Source organism: Pezoporus wallicus, unplaced genomic scaffold, assembly GCF_028554395.1.
Source record: "Pezoporus wallicus isolate ANWC-B61680 ecotype Strahan unplaced genomic scaffold, APGP_CSIRO_Pwel_v1 contig_1035, whole genome shotgun sequence".
Classification (NCBI taxonomy): domain Eukaryota; kingdom Metazoa; phylum Chordata; class Aves; order Psittaciformes; family Psittacidae; genus Pezoporus; species Pezoporus wallicus.
Genome location: NW_026636811.1, coordinates 2,510,200 through 2,523,010, shown reverse-complemented (window position 1 = coordinate 2,523,010; position 12,811 = coordinate 2,510,200). Strand labels below are relative to the sequence as shown.

The 12,811-nt window shown below is 41.7% G+C and overlaps 1 protein-coding gene across 1 annotated transcript; it reads left to right on the top strand.

The window, feature by feature from the left end:
* Positions 1-497: 497 nt before the first annotated feature.
* Positions 498-12,584, top strand: CMPK1 (cytidine/uridine monophosphate kinase 1). Its single transcript, XM_057401810.1, has 6 exons — positions 498-706; positions 8,859-9,005; positions 9,881-10,033; positions 11,684-11,760; positions 11,841-11,937; positions 12,372-12,584. The coding sequence occupies exons 1-6, from the start codon at positions 632-634 to the stop codon at positions 12,411-12,413; spliced, it is 591 nt and encodes a 196-aa protein (XP_057257793.1). The 5' UTR covers positions 498-631; the 3' UTR covers positions 12,414-12,584.
* Positions 12,585-12,811: the final 227 nt, after the last annotated feature.

The window sequence follows — 12,811 nt, the reverse complement described above, 5'->3', positions numbered from 1 at the left end:
AACAACCGCCAGCGCGCGAGCAAGGGGGGGATTTAAAAACGCCGGCGGTCTAAAAAACGGTCAGCGGGAGGGCGGAGAGCGCGCAGGCGCAGAGCGGTTGCCATGGCAGCGCGGGCCGCCGCCGCCGGATCGGGCTTGCAGATTGACAGAGGTTCCAAAGCAAACCGGTACAACCGACCCGGTGCCCGCCCCGGCGGGAGCGTCGCTCCGGCTTTAGCCAGTCCCAGACGGTGTCCCGGGCCGCTAGCTGCCCAACAGCGCCCGTGGTTTAGTCGGGGCCTGCACCCGGGCACACGTCTGTGGCTCCCGTCGGGGCCCGGTGACCGGTCCGGGATGCGGCAGCTCCCTCACGGGGCAGCCTCGGTGCGCCCCGGACGGAAGAACGGCCGCCGCCGCGGGCCCCATGCGCACGTGCCGGCCCCGCCCCACCCCGCCGGGGACCCGGAAGCACTTTCCCATCGGCGGGGACAGCTCAGCAGCGGGTGCGCTGCGGCGGCTCTGGCTCGGTCCTTCTGCCGGTCTCAGTCCTGGCCACGGTGCTCGCCGCTTGCCGCCCCCTCCACGGCCGCCGCCCGGCCGCCGCCCCGCCGCCGCTGTCCTGTTGCTGCTCCGCCGCCGCCTCCTTCTCCTCATGAAGCCCGTCGTCGTCTTCGTCCTCGGCGGGCCCGGGGCGGGCAAGGGGACGCAGTGCGCTCGCATCGTGGAGGTGAGGGCAGCAGCGCACCGGGGTTAGGGATGTGGGGGGAGAGGAGACTACGTGTCCCAGCGTGCCGCGGGGCTCCGGCGGCGGGAGGTTGTGCGGCCGCGGCCGCTGGGCACGCTGGGGGTTGTAGGCCCCCGTGGGGGTCCGCGCTTCTCCTTGGGGTGATCGCTGGGGGGAGCGTGTCCGGCGGCGAGCCCCGCATCACCCTTGCGGCCTGGGCTCTTGTCTAACCCTGATCCGCCTCTTGGAGGGCGCATGCATGATCCGCATCCCCCCTTTAACTGGTGAAGCAGCGGAGGCAGCTGCCTCTCCATCGGCTCCATTCCCTTTCAACCCCTGTCGGCCTTTTTTCTTCTTCTGCCTTCCCTCAGCTCCAGGGATCCCACTCCACCGGTGGGTCTACCTTTTCTGGCATCCCCCCTGGGCAGTAGAACACCCGCTTAGGGTTAGCGGCAGTGTTTTGGTTGGGAGCACCGGTCATGCGTTGGGCCTTGGTGGAGGATCAGGACTGCAGCCTTCAAGAAGTTCCTGCTTTCCTGGGTGGTGACACGTTGTCCAGCCTGTCATGCAGCCCAGCCCAACTGGGTGGCTCTGTACACATCTGCGTGGCCACGTAGGTGACTGCGGGGCTGCCACCCACATGCCTTAGGCTGCTTGTTTTGTGGCCTGGGAGTGGAGGTGGCTTACAGTACTTGGGAATACGTTGACTTCAAATGTGCAGGATCAAGGTCCGTGTCTTCAGAAGCCTGTCTCATAAACATACAGTAGACGTTGCAGGGTGTTGGCTTTCTGACCTGACGCCATCTCTGTGAGATGTGAAAGTAAAATGTTACAAATAGAACTAAAATTTTGTTCTATGGTAGCATATGGTAGAGAGCAGAGGATGTTCTGACCCACAGATGGTTAATCTTGTTATCTCTTTCAAAAAGCCTAACCCTTACGGTATAGCTTGTGAAGACACTGCTATATTTTTCACATTTTCAGCTTTCCAAATACATTTTTACACCCCTTTGAGACAGAACAACTATCTAAGAGAGAACGGTGGCTGCTATGTGGTGTAGTACAGTCCTTTTAAAAGCCACAAAACACAGGGATAATTGCACTGTATTGAGGTGGATAATTACGGAAGTAGTTAAGGCTGAATGCTTCCAAACATGTGTGCCTGTTGGATTTGAAACAGCTTGTCTTTCTTGTTTTTTTCCTTCCCTTTCTGAGCAGCTGTATATATTTTTCTTGTTGAAGGCCATGTAGAATTGAAGTTTATCCATACCTGGACTGAAAGAAAAGACTAAGAACTGTAGCAGTGCCCATGTTCCTGAAGCTAACTACTTGGGGGGGGAACCTTAGAGCTCCTGGTGCAGGCATGTTAATGTGTGTTCTCTATTTTGGTGGTGCCCTGGCAGTGCTGTTACAGTTTATCCACGCTGCCATTATATCCCAGCCCTTGGTATTGGATATGCAGATTTGGTCCAGACTGAGAAATGCTGTTATGACTTTGGTCCTGAAGGATTTTAACCTCAGATTATAGACTCTCATTCAAACTGGCTTATTCATTAAATTAGATTGAGGAATGAAAGGTTCATAGTACTCATAAAGCCTTTTTGGTAAGGTCAGCTTCTGCCCCTGGCACATAGCAAACAAATGAGCTTAAACTGTAGGGGAATCTTGTAGGCTGTCATTAATGGCTTTCACCAAACCGTTAATACAGCCTTAGGGCTGAAGTGTACCTTGTGTGGCCGCTGGCCTGTGTGTAGAAGTATAAATGCCTTTGGCTTGATAGACTAATATAATTGGATAAAGACCACTTTATTAGGAGGAGTTCAAATGAGTCATTGCTACTGAAATTGTATTTGCAGCTAAAAATGAAAAAGAATGCTAACTTTGCTAGTACTGTGTTTATTTTCTTTTCTAAGCCTAGAAAGGGAAGTCCAAATACTAATAAATGTAAATTTGCTTTAATTCTGCTAATCCTGTTCACTGTGTGGGTAGAAGTTTATTGAAGTCAGTGGGCTGACAGCAGAAAGCAGTTGGACCTGCTGACTGCAGTGAATGGCCTTTCTGCTCACTTGGACACTTATACAGGAACCTCTGACAAAACTTTGAGGGAGAGAAGGTCTGAGGTAGTTGAAGAGAGAGTTGGACTGAAGCCTGCTGGAAAACTTTAGAAAAGGGGGACAGGAACAGGGAAATGGGATGAAATGCAGCAGAGGTACTGCAGAGCAGCACCTTTTTTAAGCACGCATCCTTGGCCTGGCTCCCAACAGCCCCCCAGAGAGCCCTGATGCAGGCAGTCGAATAGCATATATGCAGTCATTGCTGCATTTGGGTTGAAGGTGTATTTTTGTTTGGATTTTAAACCCTGTTGGCAGCTTTCCACAGAGGAAAGGGGCTGTAGCTGGCTAATAATAAGCCTCATTCATCCTTGTTGTAAATGGTCTGAATAATATTAGTTTACATTTGGAATGAATCTGACCCAGTATCTTGCTGTAAATCTGAAGTTTGTCCTGAACAGAAAGTCAGTATGAGCTATAAATACTTCTCAGTTGCTATTCATACTAGAGATTTGGGACAGAGCACATCACATGTGAGAGAAGTCTCACTTTGCTGAGGTGAGATCTTGTATGATTTTAGCATTAAATTATTTGATTAACAAACCAAGGGTAGTTGTGTTTTGTACAGTAGAGGAGGTATTATATGCTGCCTGGGAATGATTCCTCAAAGAAGTGTTGTAATTGTTTTGCTGACTGTGCTTTACATTCCCAGTAAAGGGAGATGGCTATCACATGTTGTAGGTGAAATACGTATTTAAGTGCTACTTATATAGCTATATAACTTACTTATACTCATTATGTGTGTGCTGGAGTCCCTGATTCCAGAGAAGGCATGTATTCATGTCAAATTTGGACCAAAATGGAGAAATTATTTGAGGGAAGAAAATGCAATAACCAGCGGAAATGGGTATTGACACAGTGTATGAAAGGGAACAGCAGGTAAGCGATTAGGTTACTTTATCTTTGCAGATAAGGTTGGAGGAGACAGCTGAACTAGGCTGGGTTTCTCTGATACAGGGGAAAGACTCATGTACATTCTACAAACTCACAGAATTATCACTGAAATGCAAATGCAGCAGAACTGCTGCTCTGGGCCAGTTCCTCCTATATAGGATGGGATGAAGCAGAATTCACTCCTAAGTTTTTATCCTTTCCCTTCTAGCTCTGCAGATTAACTCCGGAAACCTTCCACAGCTCTGTTAGGTGGAGCTTGCTATCATCTGGGACTGTTGTGTAGCTGTTGAGTGAGGCAGAATATTGGAGCAGGTTCTTGCAATAACCTTCATGCTTTCCACATTGTATCTTCTGTGAATGTGAGATTATTATGTGTGTGTAGGACAAAATGAGTGTGCTTTATTGCTGACTTCTGAGCTTTGCTTATAATATGTTATGGTAAAGTCAAGGAGAAAAATGCATTCTTCAAATCTGCACACAATATGCTTTCATGTACTTAGATTTAAAATCCTTACAACCATTGCCTGAAACGCAAAACTCTTTGGTTGGTGGGAAGAATAATAACTAAATAAGTTGTCTTTATTCCAAGCAAGATGCAAGTTACACATCTAGTTTGTTGGTTGGTTTGTTTTGGCAAGGTTCTTGGGATCTGTCAGTACTTCGGATATGCAAGACATCCTTCTCTGTGCACCTAAAATATAACTCACCTCTACTAATTCACCTCTACCACAGCCCTATCCTGTATGTTTGTGGTTAAATCTCAAATTAATTCCACAAGGTGGGACGCTGAGCCTTCTCCTTTTATAAGAGCATAAGTTAAAATCCAAATGGAATAAGCTGTTAAGTTGCTTTGGGGTATATGATAAGGAGATTTCCTAGGGTAAAGAAAACAATGCAAAGAAGAACTCATTGTATCAGAAACACTGCTGAAAGTAGCAGTGGATTTACATTTTGCTGTCATGTGTTGTCTTCTGGGAGTCCACTGAGAGAAGCAGCTTCAGCTGCCTTCTGAAATAAAAATGGTTTAAAAATTGTTTTCTTTAAACTCAACTTCTGAAATCTTTCAGGAGTGCCAAGTATTAGTATTCTACTTGGCCTTAAGTTCCCATAGTTGTTTTTTGGAATATGTTTGTCTTTCTGAACGTTGGAGCTTCTTTAAAAACATGGTGAGTGATCATTTAAATCTGCCCCCTGAAGTTTTAGCCCTGTATGCTTCCATTTTGCAGAACACTGGGCATTGAATTTTGGACTTTCCCAAGCATACTGGGTGCCTTTTATTGAGCTCAGTGTTCCTGGAGCACTGGGGTGCTCTGTTTGCCCCCTCTTCCCTGGGGGTGCAGTCAGTGGGATCTTCTTTGTGTGTTTTGCTTTGTTAATGTGGCTTTTTGTTTGGTTTTCCTCCCCCAGAGGCAAGAACATATTTCAAACTAATAAAATATCTTTTTTTCTTTTTTTTTTTAATTGGAATAAGTAGACAAAAGGTCTATTTCTCCATTATAGTTTATATCTCAGAGTTTTAATTTTGTGGGCTAATTGCTATAGGACAGACAAAAGCTTTTTAGGTTGAAAAAAAAAAGAAGAAAAGCCTGCAAGCTTTACATGGTTCTATTTTTATTTTAACCAGTTTTTGAATGATGTATGTAGCAGATTTTGGTTGTTTATTAAGGTTGCCCAAGATATGACAGGTCAGAACTAGGGCAGTAAAAGTTTGATTTGTTTATATCTTAAGCCCTGTAACTTTCAGTTTGAGAGTAACAGTGATAAGCCAAGATAGGAGTCAAGGTCAAAGCAGTAATTTGTGTTTCTCTTGCTGTTTCTTGGCTTCTGCTCACTTAAGGAAGTCTCAAGCTGTGTGTTTAGTGGAGAGATGTGTTGCTGGACCACACAGGGCTGAATCAGAAATAAACCTTCTGCCCCTCAAAAGCTGGCTGTGTAAGGAGTCCTCATAGCAGCTGCTGCACACCACTGATTTTACTGCCTTGAGAAGATTGCTAGGGCAGATTCTGCCTTATTCAAGTGTGACACAGATATGACTCATGTGTTTTCAGTTGTATTCATCCGTTTGTTGTATTTACTGAAAACAAAGAATGTTCTGTCTGCAGAGTGGAAGTTGCAAATCCTGGCTGACAGAAGAAAGCTACAAGTGGCTCTAGAACAGGGGAGCAAAGGGCATTCCGGGAAGGCTGCAGTCTCTGATTGTAATTTGGAGATGTGGATCACACAGTTTGCCATGTCCCAGTGTGTCCTGAATGGCACTAATTTATCAGGCCACTGCGAGACAAGCAAGTAAGCAATATTTTGCTCTGCTTACACAGCACTACAAAGTGCTGTTATGAGTGACACCTCCACGGTGGGATTGATGGGAACTTGAGCTTGCCTGTCCCGCATCACTGTGGGGTTTTCTTCTTTTTGAAAGCGAAAAAGAAAGATGTCTACGGTGGTGCTGAAGACATCTTATTTTTATTTTCTTCATTCATAGTTACTTACTGATTTAATCTTTTTCTTATAGAACAGCATGCCAGTCCACTAACATAGCAGAAAACATTATCTCTGAAACAAGTTTTATAACAGTTAATTCTGTATTTTCTTTTTTCTTCTCTGTAATCTAAAAATCCAGATTTTTAGGTGCTTGGCATTCAAGTATTTAGAAATCTTATTTAACCTAGTTTCTATTTCAAGTCTTCCTTTCAGTCGGACATTATGAATCTGCCATATATGCTTCCTTCAAGACCTGGAGAAACTGCTTTTTCATTGTTTGGCAGCGCAGTCCTGCACCCTTTCTGATTGCTGAGGAGAAGAATTAGGCAACAGTTGCAACAAGTCATGTTCTGGGGATTGCATCAAGATGTTCCTGGCACTGCTGGGAAGTCATGCTGGCACAATGCAAACCTTGGCAAGAGGCAAGAGTGTTTTGCCTTGGTTTTTGTGCAGTTGTATCACAGTCTCTTTAGCAAGCTCTTGGGGAATGTGATGATTTTCTCCAATTTAGGATGCTTACTGAGGGTTTATCTCACCTAAGATGAAAGAAAACTTTGTGTCCTGTATGCACTGGTTAAAACTGGCAAGAGTAGTGAAAGCAACACATCTCTGAAGCCTTCTGTGTGTGGAGCAGCAGCCAAGCCTTTCTCTGTGCTTGTTTGCATTGTTTAAACCGACATGTTTTCTTTGGCTCTTGACTCAGTACAGTTAACAAATAGATGTTTTGCCCCTGAAGGAGAGGTTTGTTTTTCTTACTGCCTGGTTAATCCAGTCTGAAAGTTACTCAAGAATACAATTTACTATTATCTAAAACAAGTCTATTTATACAACAGCACTTTAAAACACTTCTATCTTTTACTTTCCTGTTCAGCCGTTGAGAACTATTTGAGGTTGATGTTGTAGAAGACAGAGAATTCCAAAACTTGTCTAACTCAATTTTGTTTTCATGCATGAAAGGGAAATGCCAAGGAAAGTTAAATGGTTTGGTAATCCTCTAAAACCGAAGGGATTATATTTTCCTCCTGTTTTCTCCTTTGTAGAAACTTGATGTTAAAAATACCATCCTCCCTTAACTTTAGCAAGGACTACATGTTAATTTAGTGTTCAGCAGAGTAAGGTTTTTTTGCTTATAAGGAAGATTTATTCTGGTTTATGGCTTCTGTAGTTGATAGTTAATATTTAGATTTGCAATTAAATAGGCATATCCAAATGCAATGTACTTTAAAGCAGGAGTACAGTGAGCTTACAGAGGATGTCTGTGGAGCTTTTTCTTCACAGTTATTTAGAGCAAAATCTTGCTTCCTCTTTTTTTTTGCCAGCTGTGTAGAGTTTTGGGGATTTAGGTAATTATATCCCTTCTGAAATTATGACTGTGGCAGAACTGACTTTTCCACGCTTTTGTGGGTGAAATTGGAAAGCAACTGAAATGTTTTTAACATCACTTAGTGGGTTGTGTAATATTTCTGTTGTACTTAGCCCAGTAGCCAAGTTTTTAAATCCCAAGTTCGCAGCCTTAAAAAGTGTGTAGTCACATTGCTATGCTGCTCAGGCACCTTTTTGAAATTTGCTTTGGATGTTGCTGCAGCCAGGCTGATAACCCTGAAGCTTTTTGCAGCTCCCTTTGTTTTGTGTTAAAACTTTAGGATGAGTATGTCTAGATGCACTCTGGTTTGGACGTATAGCTGGCTTAGGTAGTCACCAAGAAGATGTCTTTATTGCTCGTTCTTATGGACTAAATTTGGTTCAAGAAGCATGGTATACTTGGTTAGTTTTCTAGTGGTGTTAAATGAGCTGAGAAAATGATTGATTTGTGCTCTGAAATTTCCTTTATAGCAATTTATTTCTCACAAGATGCCTATTTATAATGATAAATGCCTGAGAAATTCAAGTGCAATAAATGCTTTTCATTGGTATTTTGTATTAGCAACATTTCTCTAGATGTAGTTTGAGGTGAAATAAAAGATTAATGATGTTTGCTGTTTTCCTGCATACTGGTACCAAATGGATTTGGACCTGATTTCTCTGCTCTTTCTCTTTACTGTACCTGCTGTGACATAGGGTGGCACCAGTGTGGTTATTTACCACAGGATTTCTGACCATTACTGTGCTTGAAACATTCCTTCAGCTCTAAAGGACCTGGAATTGCCTCATGTATTTTCTTTAAGTAGGCAGTTAGATAAAATTATAAACCTATTGCATAAACGTAGCAAGTAAAAGCACCATCTCAACTTTTTCACTTCGTAAATCAAGGCTTGACCCAGTCACTGATAACCACCTTTTTTAAGTAGTTAAACTGTTTGGATGGGGTATAGCTTATATCTAATTTGGTTATTGTTAAATGTTTAATTGCACAATGTAACATTTCAGGGTCTCATTTCCAAACATGACAAAATTACCTTTGAAAACAGTCCACAAATGCCTGACCAAAGCCCCACTGAGCATTTTACCCAAGAATCTCTCTAATGCTGTGCTTGTTGTGAATGCAGAGGATGCTGTATTGTCAGGTTACGCTTTAAGGATGGAGTAGATCTGTCACCAGTAGAATGCTATTCCCTGTGTTTTTTTTTCTGTTGTAATGCAAAGATAAATGTGGCTGACACTGACAACTGATGTTAACTTTGCACGTGCACTCATTCAAAGGAGTCTATGCCTGTTTGTTTTGCACGTTTCAGAAATACGGCTACACGCACCTTTCTGCTGGTGACCTCCTTCGAGATGAACGAAAAAGGCCAGGCTCACAGTATGGAGAACTCATTGAGAACTACATTAAGGAGGGGGAAATTGTACCGGTTGAAATAACAATCAGCTTAATCAAGAGGGTAAGGAAAGAGCTATTTCCTACTGATTCACTCGTGCAGACTAAGCAACAAAGCAGTGGCTGCGTTCTAGAAGAATTGTGTTTCCTCTGTGTGAGTAATATGAAATGGCAGACACATAGGTGCACATCATGTACTGGGCTTTTCTTAGCAGTTCCTCATGTTTCTTTCTGACTGGTTGGAGGGCAGTAGGTGATGGCTTCTGATACCTGGGGATCTGTGAGAATGGGTAATTTTAATTTAACTTTATTACTTTAGTAGCTCTAGGGAAATCGGTGAGACTATGCATTTTTCATTTCCCTTAACTAGCTTGTACACCTCTTGGTCAGCTCAGTTGTATTTGACTTGAGAGTGGAGGCCTTAAAGGCACTACGTTTCTGTAAGTTTTATCAAAAGTGATGGCCAGGTGGAGGGAGAGCACCTCCTAGTATTCCTGTGTCAGGAATAACTCCAGCCTTATCCTTATTACATGTCCAAGAAAACAACCAGAGGATCTTCTTGAAGACAGAAAAGGCTTCTGTTGCTCATGGCATTAAATTTATCTGTAGTTTTCCTATTAAAATTAAGTTTAGATCAAGGGTGTTTTGGCATCTTGCTGTGTAACAGTACTTTCCAGTATCTTGTAGAAAATTGCCTTTAAAACTGGGGTTGGGTGTTACGAGATTGAGCTTTATCAAACAGTGAATTAAGTTTGAAATATTGGTGTGTAGGTGAATTAATCATGTATTGAAGGTGAAACAAAAATACATTTTGTAATTCTGCAATAATCCTAAAATAAATGCTGCTCAATTCACCATGCCAACATTCTGGGGGTAATTTAATAATTAGATTAGTGGTTGTATGTGCAGGAGATCATGAATTGGATTCTCTTTTATCAGGCCATGGATCAAACAATGGCTGCCAATTCCCAGAAGAACAAGTTCTTAATTGATGGATTTCCCAGGAATGAAGATAATCTTCAAGGCTGGAATAAGACTATGGATGGAAAGGCGGATGTTTCTTTTGTTCTCTTTTTTGATTGTGACAATGAGGTAATGAAGTGTGTTATTCTGTAACTTCCTTTCTTGCTATATTGTTGGAATCGTTCAAGAACAAGAAAGCTGTCAGGTAGTGAATGGACAAGTGTAAGAGTAGAAGGGAAACTTGGTATGTGAGTTTTGAGGTTTGTTTTTTTTTTTTGGCAACTTGTTTTTGCAGATGAAAAACTATGGTTTTGGAATGGCAGCTCATTGCGCCTGGTATAATTATAGAATCATAGAATAGTTAGGGTTGGAAAGGACCTTAAGATCATCCAGTTCCAGCCCCCCTGCCATGGGCAGGGACACCTCACACTAAACCATATCACCCAAGGCCTCGTCCAACCTGGTCTTGAGCACTGCCAGGAATGGAGCATGAGCTAATAAATTATATTGAAGTTCTTCAGGCAGCTGCATTCTTAAGAAAAATCTATAAAATCTTTAAATACATTACAAAATGACTTGGTTAATTTTCAGAAAGCATTACACTGTTTATTCTTAGTAACTGGTTAGTCTGAAATTAACTTGCTAGCAAGGCCTGCTTTAATTCTAGTGTGCTGGTAGGAGCTGACTTCATTTTCAGTTGTGAGCTGTGCTATAGGATAGCCAGTAATCAACATGTTGTTCAGCAAGTCATTAGATTACAAGGACATTTTGACAGTGATACATTATATTCATTTAACAAGTGCCATGATATGCTGTCTTTTTAACATGTCAGTGCCTTTGAGACATAAAAACTGATATGCGAATCCCAGCACCTTAAGCTTTCTTCCTTTTACCCTTTTCCTCAGTTTCCTGAGAAATTTTGTTACTTTTTTTTTGCTTAATCACAGTTCTTTTTTAATCTGAACAAGTCAAGGGTTATTTTTTTCTATTTAAAATCTTAAGTAAGATTAAATGACCTTTTTCACTTGGTGGAGTATTAATTTGGGGGTTCTAACTTTTTTACTAGATGTAATAATAGACAACAATGCTTATGTGATCTGAATGTTTTTTACTGTGGGTGTACTTTATAGGAAACACTAATTTTTAACCATTGTGCTCGTGCATGAGTTTGATAAATGTATTCATGAAGTGTACATGTGTCAGTGTTCCTTACTTAACTTTAAGTTTCAAAACTTCAAAATGTTCATTGAGCAGGTTTTAACTCTGGTTAGTTCTTCAGTTTTTACTTTGAGTTTGAAGTCTTCGTTGTAGCGGTGTCAAGTAAGAATATTTTAACTTATAGTAATTTAGTGTATAGCCTTATGAAATTGTTGAGGGAATATACAGTGACTTTCTTTCAGTGCAGGCATGTATTAGTAGTCTAATTTGACATTCTGCTTTTCAGAAAGCCTGAACACGTCCTTGAAAGTCAGGTGATTTTCTTCTTCAAATGTCTCAAATTGGAGACGCAGTCAAACCACTGAGTTTGATGTTGTTTTTACTTCCACTGATCTCAATCCTATCTTAAGAGTCCCCATTTTAATAATGATGAAGTGTAAAGCCTTCCTTTTTCTCTGTAAGAATCTTAACATTCCATGTGAACTGTGGTTACATCCGCCAGATCTGGGCAGTATTTTGTGTGTCAGGCCTATTTGGATTTTTCAGGATTTGTTTTACTCCTGCTTTCAAGATTGCACCTTGTGTTCCTGGTTGTGATAATCCTTTTGATGTCTTTTATAGATATGTATTGGCCGCTGTCTTGAAAGAGGCAAGAGCAGTGGTAGGAGTGATGATAATCGGGAGAGTCTGGAAAAGAGGTACTATCTTCAAAACTTTTCCATTCCCTTCTGTTTATGTTTTACTATGTAATGCTTTTTTCCCCTGTGCTTTCTCCTAGAATTCATACATATCTGCAGTCTACTAAGCCTATAATAGATTTGTATGAGAGAATGGGAAAAGTCAGAAAAGTGGATGCCTCTAAATCTGTTGATGAAGTAAGTACAAAAGCCAGAAAGCATGGGGATGACAGTGGCAGGGTGTGTATTTTTGGCATTCTTCTGATGGGTGTTACTGAGGGAGGTTGTGGAACTCTTAATTTTGACTCTTGAAGAACTGATTAAAATGTGAATAACTTTAAGAGATCAATTAGTTCTGCTTGAACATGAGCTGGACTAAACACACTTTCTGTGTTTGACAATGTCTTATCTTTTTCCCTTCCATGAGCTTTTGCTATTCTGAAGTAGTATTGCTCTTCAGTCTCAGTTTCTCAGAACCGATGCTAATTTTACTATTAAAGAATTACTGTGAATGTTCTAAGACAAACCTATATATTTTTAAAAGTACTCCCAATTATTTGTGCACTGGTTTAACTTGAAGTAACTGTTTAACTGGCACGTGAGAAAATTAATGTTCCTCCTTCTCTTTTTAGGTTTTTGAAAAAGTTGTACAAATTTTCGACAAAGAAGGCTAATTCCCAGCTTGGAAGTTCATTTCAACTTGTGCTTGAATCTTGCTTGAATAGCTGCTACTGCAGTCCACTCTTTGTAATTGTTTTAAAAGATTCTTTTATTTTTAATTGTTTTCCACATATCTACTGATGATTGGAAAAGCAGTTAATTACAAATGTTTTTTAAATAGGAAATCATTTCTTGTGGCTATAGTATATAAATTTCAGGGTTCTCCATTAGTACAGGTTCAGTTACTCACACAGTAAAACAACAGTTAAAACATCTCTCTGAAGAGACTACGTATTGTCACAGTTTTGTTCCCGTCATGGGCAGCCCTTATTCCTTATTGCCATACACCTATTTATTTATTTTAAGGATCAGCCAAACAGCAGCATTAAGTAACGAGAGAACTGTGCCCTTG